Below are 16,190 nucleotides of genomic sequence, written 5' to 3' on the forward strand. Positions count from 1 at the left end.
TGGACCTTCAGTATGCATCATCAGCTTTTTAATTAATAACAACTCCATAGTCTGAGCAAAGATACTGGAAACAGGAAAATTAAGCTTTATTTTTAAAGTTTTATTAACTTACAAAGTCAATGATAATCAAAGGATGAGGTGAAGCGAGGTCCCTGAAACCTGGCCTGCTGACCTGATCAGACCCATGTGTGTCTGCGGTCCAGGACTGCTGCCTTATTCCCACACTTCCAAAACTGTCCAGAAACCAGCTGGGCGCTAAATTTAGGCCTATAAGAGGTTAGGTGAGGCGGGTGAGGTTTTCCAAGACATTTCTAAGTTTGTACTCTCTTGTTAAAGGTAATGATAATGAACCAAGCTTGTCACAGTGGACCAGTCATGTTACTCCTGGAATAGTTCTTACTCTGTATGTTTTTAGATAGATAGATAGATAGATAGATAGATAGATAGATAGATAGATAGATAGATAGATAGATAGATAGATAGATAGATAGATAGATAGATAGATAGATAGATAGATAGATAGATAGATAGATAGATAGATAGATAGATAGATAGATTTTAAGTACCAACAATTAAAGTAATTGTGCAGAACAATTCATATTTATTATTGTATATTGATTGATTATCCAAATGTAGGCCTATCACTTTAAATATAAAAGTAGGCATAATTGTTTAGCATATAGGCCTAGTGCTGTGTAGCTTAGATAGATAGATAGATAGATAGATAGATAGATATATATATAGATAGATAGATAGATAGATAGATAGATAGATAGATAGATAGATAGATAGATAGATAGATAGATAGATAGATAGATAGATAGATAGATAGATAGATAGATAGATAGATAGATAGATAGATAGGCTAGATAGATAGATAGATAGATAGATAGATAGATAGATAGATAGATAGATAGATAGATAGATAGATAGATAGATAGATAGATAGATAGATAGATAGATAGATAGATAGATAGATAGATAGATAGATAGATAGATAGATAGATAGATAGATAGATAGATAGATAGATGGATAGATAGATAGATAGATAGATAGATGGGGTAACAGTGCTGAGGTTGTCAGTGCTTCCCTCTGTCGACAACATTATGAAACCACGTGACGCGTGTTTACATCCTCCTCTCAGCTGTTTCTTTCTTCTTCCACTTCGACACAGCGACTCTTCGTCACTTCTTTACCTCTTTACTTCGCCGTTCACTAGATACTTTATTTAACTCGGTTAACGAGCAGTTCGCCTTTGCAGGAGGCTGCGTTGCGAAAGAAAGTCACTGCCACCGACCGTCGCAGTGCACATCCAGTTACAAGGAGTGAGTTAATGCGACACGGCATTGTGAGTATTTTTTTCTTGTTAAATGCATTTTTAAGTGTTTATTTGTGAGTTATAGGGGTCTGAATCCTTTGCAGTCTATATATGCGATAGTTTTTTCAGCTTTATTGAACGTGACAACACCGGTGTAACTGTGTGGAGAATGTTTGCTAGGGTAGGCATGATAAAGAGGCAAGCTTACCTAACCTGCTTTGTCTCTGTTTTGACGATGGCGCACTCAGGCCCACACAAGCTAACGTTAGCTTGGTTCATTGGCAGATGGCGATGTCCCGACACTTTAAACACTTGAACTGCAAATAAAAAATGAAAACATTAGGCTATCTCATGTTAGTGTGACCAGCGTTTTATCTTGTGTACAATTAACACACTCGTCCTTTATTTATGTGTGTAGACGCGCGCTCGAAGGGACTTTTTACGGCTTTATCAGGCAGGAAGAAGATAACAGGGAGAAGCGGTATCTTTAGGTATTTTTGTGGGATTTTTCTGTAGCGGTTCCTTATGAAACCTACAGGGTCGGTAGTTCAGTCGGTTTAGCTAGACGCCGACAAAGATTGAGGTTAATCGCACTGCAGAGAGCGGCTGGCACAGTAACTGCGTGTGGTTCTATATAAGTGGGAACAAAAGCAGGATGAAGGCAGAAAATAAGCACACGCGCAGGCTCTGTTGGTGTTTGTAAGGTTGTGCAATGAATGGCTGCACTCGCCACAAATCTTGCAGGTGTGGGCAGGGTTAAGGGAACAGCCATGATTACCTAATAACGCTTGACAGCACTTCGAGAAAAAACGCTGTTGTTGTTTTGCTCCTTCGTCACACGCAGTGCGAAGAAAGTGCTTCCGGCAGCTGATTGGCTGACGGGCTGCTGTCTGTGTGGCAACCGTGGCACGTGACCAGGTAAAATTCTGATTGGCTTCACCAGGTGTCAGTTGTGGGAACATCTGTGGACACCGCTGCATGTCCATACAATATACAACACACATTCACGTGAACAAGGTTTACCAATAGTTTGGTTAGTTAATTTACATGGATGGGCCTATTTCACTAAAAGTATCCTAATGCACAAACTACTAAAAAGTTAGCCTGCCTAAACGACTTTAAAGCTAGAGTGCGTAGCTTTTTCATATAAATGTATGTTGGTTACATTCAAGCCATTGCCAAATGAGTTGACACAAAGTTGATTAAGCCTATCAGCTCCAAAAACCTCTCTGTATTTCTCAGTAGCCTATGGCAGTGTTTACAAACTGGTGTCACCGCCTGAAACTGGCGCAGGAGCTCAAGAAGCGCCCACAAAATGTTTCAGTTGTTAATTCTACTGCTAAGAAAAAACCTGGACATACAGTAGAAGGAACAAAATCCATGCATCACCAAAGGCTTACCTTGTGTAGATAGACCCACAGTGTTGTTGTAATTCCTCAGAATTCCTCATGGGGGCGACAGGTTAAACAGTTAAGAACACTGCAACTTGTGATTATTGTCTGTATCAATTAGGCTTCTCTGCAAATTATCTAATTTTTTTAATTTGGTCTTTAAACTAAGAAAATGTCAAATAATTCCCATCACAATTTCCTAAATCCCAAGGAAATGTCATCACATTGCTTATTTTGGACTCCTTTCAATTCCCCAAAACCAAAGACATTCACATAAGAAAAGCAGCAGATTTTCAGTTCACAAGTGAAAACCTAAAACATTTATTTTTTAAGACTCCGCATGATAATATCAAAGGCTACAGCTAGCAATGATCAAAGAATTAACTCATATTTTTTTTCTTGGGTACTCATTTTGTTAATGAAACGCCAGAATTTTTATGGCTGAAAAAGACTAAAGATTTTTTAGTCGATTCATTATCGATTTTTCCACTGTTGCTCTAGCTCAATTGAACGCACACCTCTGTATGACAGTTCACTCTACATCCAGTCTAACATGCCATAATATCACTACCTAGCCTATGGGTGGAGTCAGAGGGAAAGCCCATTGTTACCTTAATCAAAAGGGTTTATTCACGGCTCACCATTAAAACATGTTCAGAGGTTTTCCTGGCATGCTACAACACATTTGAAAAAAATGAATAAGCGTCTAAATGTCGGATATGCCTCTCCTTTTTATGTATTCATATCAATAATGTTCCATGATATCTGTGCTTGTATATTACCATTGTCCCACCCACAGAGTCCCTTGACAATTTAATAGAAGTAGAAAAAAGGTCACAGCAGTCAAAAACATGAACTGTCGGGAGCATAACCTTGCCGCCCTTTCAGAATAAAATATGAGAGTTTATGTGTAAACGTTTGCCCCCAGGGCAGGCTCTAGAGGAGGAGGGGTCAGTAGGTCATCACATCCAAAGGATGTATCCTCCAAGGAACATTCAATGTATATTAATATAATGATCATTTTCCACTTTACAGATTTTGAGGCATATTGCTTTTAATTGGAGGTGCCAGTGTAACTTGGTGGAGCTATCGGATTAAGATAATTGATTGACCAAAATCGTTATGGTTTTAGATTCTGCAGATTTAATGGGAAGTGGGTTGTTCCTGGTAGCTTTTTTAAGGAATCTTTAAATGAAATAAAGTGTTGGACAAGTTGAAAAGTCAGACGGACAGACATCCTGAGAATGGCATGTCTACAAACATGATGTTGCATTAATGATACATTTGACATCGGAGAGAAAGCTATCACTCAGTGTAATTGAAGATCCAATTTAATTACTCCTCATGACTTTTATCTACTTTCTTGTGCCTCAACGTGAAATCTAGCACTCTCACACATAATTTGCCACAGTGGATATGGAAAAAAACATTCAAAACTCCGGCCGCATACAATCTAAATCCCCGGGCAGGATTTGTACAAGTTGTTGTGAAAAAATATGGAAATTGATTATTAAGTGGCGGCTGTGTAATCTGCCATTACAACATCACAAATTAATTCTCTGCACTCTTGAGACTCGTCACTGTAAATTCATGATGAGATTTATTGATACACTTGTAAGTATTTTCTAGTATTACAAATTATATCGCTCTGGTGTTTTGCCACAGATGAATGAACATAATTTTCCGGGCTGGCAGAACGGCAAATTAGCTGATAAAATAGCAAAATGTCTAAATTCACACCATAAATGCTGGTAACCAGGGCGATTATCAGTTCATCTCACACCTTCTGTTGCTCTGCTCTGTGTGTAGCTTGGTGCGCTGCCTCGACAGGCCTTTGGTATCAAGTTACAGTACTGCACTTGATCTTGTGTTGCCCATGGATCTGTTACATGTTTCGTTACCCTGCGTATTAAGTGAGTTGTCCCTAACAAGGTCATAGACGCCTGTCCGGACCTGAGCTTGTCCCAAGATACTTTTATTATTAACACAAGGGGTCAACCTGGACATCCTGTGTGTGTGTGTGTGTGTGTCTACCGGTGGATTCTAATGAACAAAGAAGCATTTTTTTCATTTTCTGTATTGGGCAAGCTTCACTATAGCAACAAATGTTATTACCCATCTGGTCCCTTTGTTGATTTGTCTTAAAGGGGTGGATGAGTAATGACTCCCCTTTCAAGTATTGTCATTGCCATGACTGTATGTACGGCAGTGCCCCAAAGCAATTTGCTAGTAGAATACCTCGCCTGACCCACTTTCTTAGATTTTCTTTCAACTACAGGCAAACTCAAGGGGACTATGCATTACAGAGAGAGGAAGGAGGGGTGAAAAAAATGAATACAAAAATGCTCTGCTGTAGAATCAGTGATCGTGAGCGACTGAATGATTATTTTTCCTTGCGAGAAAAAGAGCCAATGGAAAATTACCTTAGCGGGCCTTCCGCTACAAAGTCACCTCTGAATTGAATCTTTATTAGCTGAGTCAGATGTGGAGATGCTGAGGAGGCAGAGAGGGAATTCAAGACTTGACTCCTTGGCTGCTTTTCCAGCTACACACATTAACTCTGTGTCAGTGTGAGGTGTTTTAGTTCTCCAAGCATAAAATGTTTAAAGACCAGCATGTTTTAGGATGTTCCTCTTTATTGATACAACATCGTCCCAAATAGTACAGTATTGCATATAAAAGCAAGTAGCACAATATTTACAGAGTAGGTAACCTTTAGACCAGCAGAGGTCAGTGCATGTTTTATTTGACCCCTTCCACAAACATTTGCCATTTTTAGCTCACGTACACTTAAAATGAAGGGGAATGTAAGCTTGTGGCACCACATCACCGCTTAGTATGGACATGATGTGAGCAGGTTAAGAAATTAAATACTTTTATACCCTGTCTGAATGTCAGTTATATATCACTTAACTATAAGCCTATCTAGACTTAACAGACTCTAGTCGTAAGTCGTTTGGCACTTAGGCATGTGACAGTGTCAGCAGCATCAGATGTCTTACACAAGGTGTTGATTGAGACAGTGTATTAGTAACTGAATACAATTTGTTTTATAAAAATAGTACAGCTGCAACAAATGATTATTTTCATTATAAATTGAATGTCAAACATTATTTCTCAACCAGGTTGACATCCTCTGTTGTCTGGTAAATGGTCTAAAACCTAAAGATAATCAGTGCACTCACTGTCATAAACAGTATGTTTAGGAAAACCAGTAAGTAACCAGTACCATCATATTCACATTCAAGCTTCCAAGCTGTGAATTCTGGCATGTCTCTGTAAATTGCAGATACATTTTTCATTAAATCAATAAACTAATGGTTAACATTACCACACATTGTACATGTAGGACATTTCTTTGTGTTAGATATATTGTTACGCCTTCTGAAAACAGCTCATTCTTTATTTTGCTCAACCACTTAAACATGACAAATAGAGCTTTTTGAACAACAGACATTTTGTAATGTGTTTGCAGGAAAATCACAGGTTCAACAAATTACACCAATGATGGCTCCGTTCCATTAAGTGTTTCAGGAAGGCTGGCGTGTAATATAGCAAGGCCGTCACGTAAGGTTATTAATTACACCTCTTCTCTTCTTGCTTCGACATCTGTTGTAAAAAAGGCCAGTATATAGTGAATGGGCGTAAACAACTGGAATAAAGGAATTGTGTTTGGAGGTTAGTTCTGCGCAGCTGATATGACATGCCAAAAGGTGTCCATATTATATATCCAAATTTAAATGTCTAAATGTTGCTTTATTAAATAGTTTTAATTGCGACATTTTGGTGAATATTTGGAAGGGAAATTATTTACAAAATCACTGCTTTCTTTGTATTACTTTGTTCATCCTTGAGCCTCTTGCTATCAAGTTTTTTTAATTTGTCGTCAAAAGACAATCCCAGAAGATGAATAAATCTGCACCCTGCTTTCAGATTTAATTTAGGCACTGTGATCTTTCTGTTGTTTTCCTCAGGTCTCCTACTGCCTGGACATGACTGTGGTCTGAAGTAACACTTGAGGACTCACATTGGCATTGTCCTTCAGCCGTCAGTTCATCTCTCCATGAGGAGGAACTGCTCGACTTGAGAAAGACTTCGGCCCTTGTGTGTGTTTCTCTTCTCTTGTCACCATGGGGGGAGCGGTGAGCGCCGGGGAGGACAATGACGACCTCATCGATAATCTGAAAGAAGCCCAGTACATTCGCACGGAGAAAGTTGAACAGGCTTTTCGGGCCATAGACCGTGGGGACTACTATCTGGACGGCTACCGGGACAGTGCCTACAAAGACTTGGCGTGGAAGCACGGCAACATACACCTGTCTGCTCCGTGTATATACTCCGAGGTGATGGAGGCCCTCAAACTGCAGCCAGGACTTTCTTTCCTCAATCTGGGGAGTGGAACCGGCTACCTGAGCACAATGGTTGGTCTTATCATAGGTAAGGCATGGTTGTTTTCCCTTTCACAGAGGTGTCAGAATGTTTCCATTACTCTGACGATTATTTTCCTAGTTCATCAAATAATTGTTTGGTCTATATAGAATGTCTAAATTAGATGCCCATCACAATTTCCTACAGGCAAAGGGAGTTTCTACAAAAAAATGCTATTGTTTGGCCAAAAGTCCGTTTACAAAATGGTGTCACTGACACTGGAGCTCAGATAAATCCCAAGAAGCGCCTAATAAATGTTTTAGTTGTTGATTCTACTGCTAAGAAAAAAAACTGGACGTACAGCAGAAGGTATAAAATCCATGCACGATCACCGAAAGCTTACCTCATGTAGATGCGATGACAGTGTTGTTGTGTTGTTGTAATTCCTCAGAAATCCTCATGGCGGCAACAGAAGCTATGCACTATAGCTTTAAAATCAAAGAAAAGCAACTAATACCCACATTTGGCATTTGTGTTAGCAAAAGGATATAAAAATATTCCTAAATTATTTTAACATTTATTGTGTTCATTGGTATATTTGTTCTACGTGATATGGTAATAGATAGTAGGGCTGAACTATTTGGGGGAAATATCTAAATGCTATTTTTCTGACTTTTCTGACTGATTTTTGCAATTGTAATTTGATTTGCAATACAATTTTCTAAAGAACTAAAAACTTAATATTCACTTTGTCATGATGTTACTAGACATAATGTCTTGAAACCCTTGGTCAGAAGCACTGCATAATGTATATCCTTAATCGCAGGCTCTGTGCTTATCACATTGTTTCAAATTGCAATCTTTGACAATATTGTTCTTGTTGTGCTATTTTTCCCAAAGGGCCATTTGGTGTGAACCATGGAGTTGAGCTCCATAAGGACGTGGTTGAATATGCCAGAGAGAAACTGGATGATTTCGTAAAGAATAGTGACAGCTTCGATAGGTAAACACATACTTTAAAGGAATGTTTAATTTTGGCAAATGTTCTGATTCAATCACCTGCTGTGAGTTGGATGAGAATATTGATACAGCTCTATGATCTATCTCTTAAATATAAAGCTACAGCCTGCAGCTAGTTAGCTTAGATTAGCATAAAGATTTGAAACAGGTGGAAGCTATGTATCATTCATCCCCGACCCCTGCTGTTATGCTAAGCTAAGCTAATCAGCTGCTGGAAGAAGCCTTATATTTAATGGATTGATTAAAACATTGTATCAATCCTCTCACCGAACTCTCAGAAGGGAAGTGGAAAAATTAATTTCACAATATGTCTATTCCTTCAACAAAAACTTGTTTTATTCAAAGCTTAGGCACTGCAGTCGGTGACATATCCATGATTATACTTTTCTAATTTTCATATTTCTATCACAGCTCAGAAATAGTATGAGGAGTCTTGAAAGAAATGAAGAAAAAGCATGTTTTTTATTTGTTGTTTTATGTATTTTTTCCTCTCTACTTTTGTATAATTTTGTCACAGGTTTGAGTTCTGTGAACCCGTCTTCGTGGTGGGAAATTGCCTTGAAATCTCAGCAGACAGTCACCAATACGATCGCATTTACTGTGGCGCAGGAGTGCAGAAAGACCATGAAAATTACATGAAAGTACTGCTCAAAATTGGAGGCATTCTGGTGATGCCTATAGAGGATCAGGTAAGTGCCACACGCCGTCAGAATGTGACAGAATCAAGACATCATTATTGCAATTCAAATTGCCAACACAGGAAGGGAAACAAGGTAAAATAGCTTTGCCCCTTAGGGCTGGTTATGTAACTTTCCCATGCAATATTGAGCCACTTCCCCTGGATTTATAAGGAGCACACACAGTGCTGTATAAATTAATGTTGTATTTAAAATTAATGTGTGAATGTGGACAGACTCGGGGGCATGCAAGAGGGCATTTAGAATATTTTGGGAAGTCGGTGGAGAAAACGCTTGGCAGGGGCCTTTTCCGGTGAGGATGGTAAAGATCTTGACACATTCTTGGTCAAGCATATGGGACAATTGGAGACATCTTAAAAAGAGACAGAGCTGAAGTGAAGCGAATGCTCGACTAAGATTAGGTATTGTGACCCAAGTTTGGAGTGTGTTCATTGATTGTGTTCAGAGACCGCAGTACACTTAAAATCAACTGGATGGATGTTGTCCTCTGTTTTCTTCAAGGAGGTGGAAGGCACTAGTAGGAACGGAAACAGCACACACTTATGAGTCATGGCGGAGCAAATAATTAGACCTCATTTCGATTAGATATTTGCAGGGATCTGAGCGGCATGAAAGCACTCGCACTCACATGAGACTGTGTTCACAGTAATGGGAGTGATTTTCATAACACTTCACAAAGCACAACGTTATTCTTTCTCTTTGTCGAGGCCTTTCATCAGCACTAAACCAGAAAAATCTAAAAGAACACTAGCATTGTCGTCTGAATTGAGCTAGGGGTTTTCTGCAATTCAGAGATTTTCTTTAGGGATCTAGGGATTGACAGCTCTGTCCTCCCCCTTCTAGGTCTTACAGGTGCCATCTGTCTGGCCATGTGCCTCTCTCTCTCTCTCTCTCTATCTCTGTCTCTCTCTCTCTCTCTCTCTCTCTCTCTCTCTCTCTCTCTCTCTCTCTCTCTCTGTCTCTCTCTCTCTTGCGTGCGCGCCAAACTCACAGTCTGAGTTGCACTTCACAAACACTTTGCCATCTCATCTTTTTCTTATCCACCACCAACCCCGAAAAAACAAACAAACAAAAGCTTAAAGTGACTCAGACATGAATCATCATGTCTTATTAGGAGAATAGAGATTTTTTAATGTGCTGACATAATGAAATTAAGCCTAATTAAAGGCGCGGCTGGGTACAAATGTGAAGACGCAACATTAAGAAACAAGTTCTGTCATGTGTTAATCATTTTGTGTCTTAGTGTAACTAATATGGCGTGATGCCATGTTTATGCTGGTAGACGCACTCAAAACCACAAAACATTAAAGGATCTCCATGCTCAGGAATTACTGTTAGCCTCACTTAGCATGTAGCATTTCTGAACCTTCATCACAATACTATTTAAAAGTTGTGCAGTTCTAACAGGAATTAAACTAAACCGTTTGCATCTTCCCCTACCAAGATACACACTTACTTTGTACCCGTGCACAGTCCACAGCCTAACATGGTTTAGATGTGTTTTGATAACTGTCATTCTGTGGACTGTGTAATGACTTGTTGTGGCCCGAGCCCCCAGATATCTGTCATCTCATGAAGACCGTGTCTGACATAGATAACTTCTCACCCCAGCTGACATTTTAATGATGTGTGTCTGGCAGGGGTGGGCGTCATGACGACGTGATGTTCACTATGAATTCAGCGATTAGACGAACACTGAAATCTTCAGAATGAATTGCCTACTCTTTTATTAAGTGAATAATTGTTTAAGGCATTTTTCAGGCAAAAATGACAAACATTTGATGGCTCCAGTTTCTCAAATGTCAGAATCCCTGCTGTTCCTTGTCTTATGGAATAGTGAGCTAAATATCGTATCGTAATAATTGTCTCTGAAGAAGCTAGACATTTAAAGATGTATTCTATGTTGTTTATATACTGTTTATGGTTACGGACCAAGACAACTTTAAATCAAGAACTTTAAACTTGAGAAATCTTAGCCTTGGGCGTCTTTTTAGAGACATCTGTGATTGTTTCTGATGATGAAGGTATTGGTTTCCCTCTTATTTTTATGAATGATTATAATTGTTATAGGCCTAAATTACTTCTGATTTGTATTTTAAATTATTCAAATATTGTTAATTTATGTTGGAAAGATTTAAAAAATATATATTAATAAATGTTAAGGTGCGAACACACCAAACGCGTTGGGCGCGGTGGCCAAAGCGCCCAACGCGCCCGATCTGACGCTTGGTCATTTTGTGTCAAAAAATGGTCCAACGCGCCCAACGCTACGCAGCTAGTCTCCCCCCCCGATATATTTATTCCCCTAATCAACCATGGCTGCGATCAGACCCGACCCGACACAACAGCGTTCATGTCAGCACAAAAACAACAACAATTGTGCCAAAAGACAAATAAACAGCAAGTGAACGGAACAAATAGCCTTAAAACAGCATTGAAGATTCACGCCACTCGGAAATGAACACAAACAGCAAGGCAGCACCATACCAAACACATTTACAGCAGCATTGTGCGCAGGGCAGTAGAAAATAAAGGCAAGTAGCCTACATTACCTGGCTGTGACGGGACCGTGGCTGGCGTAGATAGCCTATAGGGCAGGCATAAACACCGGTGCTTCGCTTTACTCGTTGTGAAAGTTCCCCGGACTTAGCTGTTATGTTTGGGTTCATTATATGGAGGTGGTGGCCGCACACAGCCGGGTGAGTTAGCTAACGCTATCCGACCGGTGCTAACTTGGTTTATCGGCTTAAGCACAGCCACACATATTCACTGAATTAACCAGGAAGCCCATTCTCCTGGCTCACTTTCCCCACCCCGAGCGGCTTCATATCACCAGCCAGCCGCATTTCCTCCACGGTGTTTCTCAGCCTCTGTGTTGTCCTCCCACAGTGCCGATGCATGGTGCCGATGTCTGTGACGTCGGGTCAAGCTCACCGCTGATTGGCCAACACGGCTAAACGTCACGCGCTGGAGCGTTGAAAGTTACATTTTTTCATCTCGGGCGATGGTGCGGTGACGCTTTGGTGGCGCGTTGATGCTTTGGTAACGCGCCCAAAGCGCCGCTTTGCCGCGGCCAACGGATCATCGCGCCTAAACCAATGGTTCCCTATGCAAAAATAGGATTTTTCAACGCCGCCACCGCACCCAACGCGTTTGGTGTGTTCTCACCTTTATACATTTAAATTTGCTTTGATGAAGACATTTTTCTTCCACCTCACCTGTTCAAAGTCTGTGAGATTGTTCTTTGAATCTATTGGCAGTAATTTGCTTGCATACAAATCAAGAGTGGAAATGTAGTTTAACATTTGCACCTGCTTGATGTAACAGAATTGATGCGAATGTAAGGAGGGCCCATTTCCTCTCTTGGAGCATTATTTGTATTTCTCTGGTGTGTGTACATCTGCAGACTGGAGTCAACACCTGGAATTCTGAGTGGGATCATTAGAAGTGTTAATGTTAACAAATGACCAAAGAGTGTATTTATACAGAGACAATTGGAACAGCATATTGCTGGTGTTTGCAGAGAATCAAACAGAGACTCATCCTCATTATCATGTCTATTCACAAAATACACAATAAGCAATGACACAGTGGCAAACATGATGGGGAAAAAAGTCAAAAGAAGCTGTGCTGGCTTAGGCCTTTAGCTCTTTGACTGCTAATGTTACACAGTGTTTACATTTTTACAAGTGTTCAGTGTTGAGTTCAGGTTCTGTCTCTTTATGCAGCTGACCCAGATAACTAGGACTGGTCAGTGCGCATGGGAGAGCAAAAACATCTTGGCTGTGTCCTTTGCCCCCTTGGTCCAGCAGAGCAGAGCTGATGGAGAGAAGCCTGACAGTGTCCAGCTGCGTAAGTTCTCCAGCCTCTGTCCCTCCTGTCCCCCAACAAAAGTCATTGTTTTATCATGCCTAACTGGTTATGAAGTGTAAAGCAGGCAATGTTATAAAATACATTCAAAGTGATGTGATGTTTCCGGCAGCAATATTCCCTTTGACATATGAAGCTCGCCTTGCAGCTATTTCCAGTTATTTTTTTCCTTGAAACACAGAGATGCAGTTTTTTCTGTTGGATGGCCTCACTTGTTTTGCGCTGACCTAGTTGAAGGACTGGTGCTGTATTAAGAATAATTCTTATTTTGCCTTTATGTTGCCCTGAAGTACCATGTCATCTCTCTTTGTCCTCAGCTCTGGTGACCGTGCGCAGCCTGCAGGATCTTTCTCGGATCTACATTCGCCGCACCCTCCGAGACCTGACCAACGAGGACAGTCAGGGCAAAGGGTTAGTGCAGAGGGTTCCCCAGAAGCGCAAACGCAGGCGCTGCCGACGGCGACGCATCAACACCTACGTTTTTGTAGGCAACCAGCTGATCCCCCAAATGGTGGAGAGTGAGGAAGAAGAGCACACTGAGGAAGAACACAAGGAGGTGGAGGAGGAAGAGGAGGAGGAGGAAAGGGACCTTGGCGACATTGAACTCCTCAAGCAAGTCAACATGTTGAGAGACCAAATAATGGCTCTACCTCTACCCGAGTCACTAAAGGCATACTTGCTGTACTACAGAGAGAAATGACATACGCGCCCACCAGTATACACTCTTAATTGGTGCAGGGCTTGCTGAAATTCTCCTCGTCACACTTTTCAAATGTAGCATTATTTCCATTCAATCTTGATGGCAAAACTGTAATGGAAAGAGAGGTCATATAGATAATATTGGATAATAATGTTATGATTGTCAGTTCAAGATGTTCTTTTTGTTGTTGTTGACATTTTTCTTTTGATTTGTATATCAACAAATATGTAAAAAGTAAAAAAGTTTACTAAATGATCATAGTTTCAGAAAGCCCGTTTTCAGATTCAAATTTTATCACAGTGTGAGAATGTCTGCAGAAGAGTGCAGATAGAAAATTGTTTAAAGAAAAATAAGAAATGATTTCTATATTTGTTAAAATATGATCATGAGCAGATAAAGACTTATATTGCAGCTTTTTTAAAAGCTTTAACTTACTACAAGTGCTGGGGTTAATGATGCTGAAAAGTGGAAAAGACACTGAGGCTAAATGAGGCCACATCCCCCCCAATTTAAATCCAAGAGTAAGAAATTCTTGCATACTCATTAATGGGGCACTTGATGTCATTACTTGTAATGATATTCCATTTTTTTGTCAAAGTGTTTTGTATCTTCCTATTACCAGAGAAGCTAGATTAGTTCATAATTTTTTCTACAGGGCGCCTTTTTAAATGTAACTTTTTCTACGGAGTGCTTACGCACTTGTGTTTCCTCACTTGGGAGATGAGTAGCTGACATCCTACTCTGTATGATAAGGTGTTAGGGATAGGGTGTATTTCTCCCCTCTCCATGGTTTTCTTTCCATCATTGATGTAAATAGAAAATGTGTTTATTGGATCATATCAGGGGATTAAAAATAACAATTAAGCCGTTTGATGGAGGTGGTTCACATTTACATCTTTTTTTTTGTTGTAAAATGGTAAATGGGAAATTTTAATCCATAATGAATACATGCATGAATATACTTTATACTGTATGTGTTGGGTGTTCCTGACTCTGCTTCACATGTGATGATTTGTCAATGGAGGTGATGTCCCTAGTTATAAAGTCAGGATATGTTTCGACAAAAAAAGGTGTTGGGGGGGATATGTAAAAAATATTAATCAATTTGATGGCCTTGAGACGGATCTGAAATTCTGTATAGTACTTTGTTTTTTTTGTATCGACAACAATGCAAGAATCTGTGAGGATTTTGAAGCCTTTTTGTATCCTGGACTGTAGAAGTGTCCACCAAGCACCTTATTCTGCAGTCCTCCAAATAGTATTTGTGGACTGGACTTCCTATAATGTTAAATCTTGTTTAATGAAAGTTCAATATGCTTGCAGAACTTCCCTCATAGTGATGGCTTTTAAGTGCCAACATACCCCATCACAGTAGGTTCTTCTGTGAGTTTTCTGGCACAGCAAATTTACCCAAAAAACTATAGTATATTTCTACAAAAGAACATTCCACTGTGAGAAGAAAGAAATGATGAAAAACAGAACATCACTGATATATGTCACACTTCTTTTTAGTCATGCTTTACGGTTCCAGACTTGGAAATATCCTTCTTCTTACTTTGAATGCATAATTTAGTATTTCCAAAAAACTGAGTTGAATGTTGTTGATATTAATTCTATTCAATCTAAAAGTGATATGTGTATTGTTATCATAGGATTCTGCATACAGTTTAATTTGCATTTGGTTTGTTGTAGCGCCCTCTTGCTGTACTGTATCTTGACACTGGGAACTATAAAATCATAAGTCCACTGCTGTCTGTTAAATAGATAAAGATATATTAGTGCTATAGATCTTGATTTTGTTTTGGTGTAATGAAAAAAATTTTGTTTAAAAAAAGGGGGTGATTATTCTCTTGGTAGTTTTATGTGTGAAGAGGTAACATTTATTCTTTTGCCCTCCAGGTTTTCTTTTTACATTGATGGGAAAGCTTTGCAAGTAAGCAATAATGGAATCATGTCTTAGCTTTTAATTACCAACAACACCATAGTCCCATTTGATTTGCATAGTATCCATCAAAATTCAAATGGCTAATTACAGGCATGGGACAGTTAATACGCCATTATCTAAAATGGTATGCCTAATTAGAAAGCACACAAAGTATCCAAAAGCAGGGGACCTACGACTTCAAATCTCAGGTCATGCCTTGCACCAAAGTTAATAGGACTGCTGTGATTACGTTTGGTGTGGATGAGAGTCGACTACAAAAAATGGCACCCGGCGGAGACCAAGTCATAACCATTTTCTGTGCTATTATTTGAAGTTAATCCATTGAGAGCCAAAACAGTTATGTTTTTTTTTCAGGCCTAGGTTCATTTCCCATAGTGTGTGCAGTTAATTTTGAAAATGTGTTGTTCCTCCGTAAATGTTTGGCACACAAATAAAGGTCACAATCACATTATGCCTCTTCTGATCATTGCAACTGCTCTTTTTAGCGTCTTATATGGTTTCCCGGATATGTCCAACGTGTGTAACTTTTGCAAGTTCTACTATCCTTGGCGAGCTTGTGTTAAGACTTATTTTTTCTTTTCTTTTCTTAATTGATATATTTGGATTTTCTGACACATTTTGGGTGAAATATATGGATGCATTACAAATGTATAGTACAGTACATTGGATTTCTGACAGGACTGCCTTTGCCTTGCCTGCAGGAAATGTTTTGTTTTTGTTCAGCAACTGTTTCAGATTAGAAATTCCCTGAACCTAATGCTTGTACCTTTCATTTTCATTTTCATTTAACTTTTATTTATCCTTGAGAGACCAATTGAGGGGTGACCCTCATTTACAATGACGTCGAGTTAACATAAGTTAACATACCTAAGAACATTT

At 39.5% G+C, this 16,190-nt stretch overlaps 1 protein-coding gene across 1 annotated transcript; it reads left to right on the plus strand.

Annotated features, from left to right (window-relative positions):
• Positions 1-1,132: 1,132 nt before the first annotated feature.
• On the plus strand, positions 1,133-15,759 carry pcmtd1 (protein-L-isoaspartate (D-aspartate) O-methyltransferase domain containing 1). The gene is made up of 6 exons (XM_080034247.1): positions 1,133-1,349; positions 6,685-7,147; positions 7,979-8,081; positions 8,616-8,787; positions 12,525-12,648; positions 12,984-15,759. The coding sequence occupies exons 2-6, from the start codon at positions 6,841-6,843 to the stop codon at positions 13,364-13,366; spliced, it is 1,089 nt and encodes a 362-aa protein (XP_079890373.1). The 5' UTR covers positions 1,133-1,349; positions 6,685-6,840; the 3' UTR covers positions 13,367-15,759.
• The last annotated feature ends 431 nt before the right edge of the window (positions 15,760-16,190 follow it).

The sequence above is a fragment of the Ammodytes marinus genome (assembly GCF_949987685.1).
Source record: "Ammodytes marinus genome assembly, chromosome: 9".
NCBI classification, from domain to species: domain Eukaryota; kingdom Metazoa; phylum Chordata; class Actinopteri; order Uranoscopiformes; family Ammodytidae; genus Ammodytes; species Ammodytes marinus.

Bases quoted from the DNA above. Each gene is read 5' to 3' on its own strand.
- pcmtd1 (XM_080034247.1), top strand. From the start codon at position 6,841: ATGGGGGGAGCGGTGAGCGCCGGGGAGGACAATGACGACCTCATCGAT. The intron at 7,148-7,978 runs GTAAGGCATGGT...TTTTTCCCAAAG, and splicing joins AATGGTTGGTCTTATCATAG to GGCCATTTGGTGTGAACCAT. The intron at 12,649-12,983 runs GTAAGTTCTCCA...CTTTGTCCTCAG, and splicing joins GCCTGACAGTGTCCAGCTGC to CTCTGGTGACCGTGCGCAGC.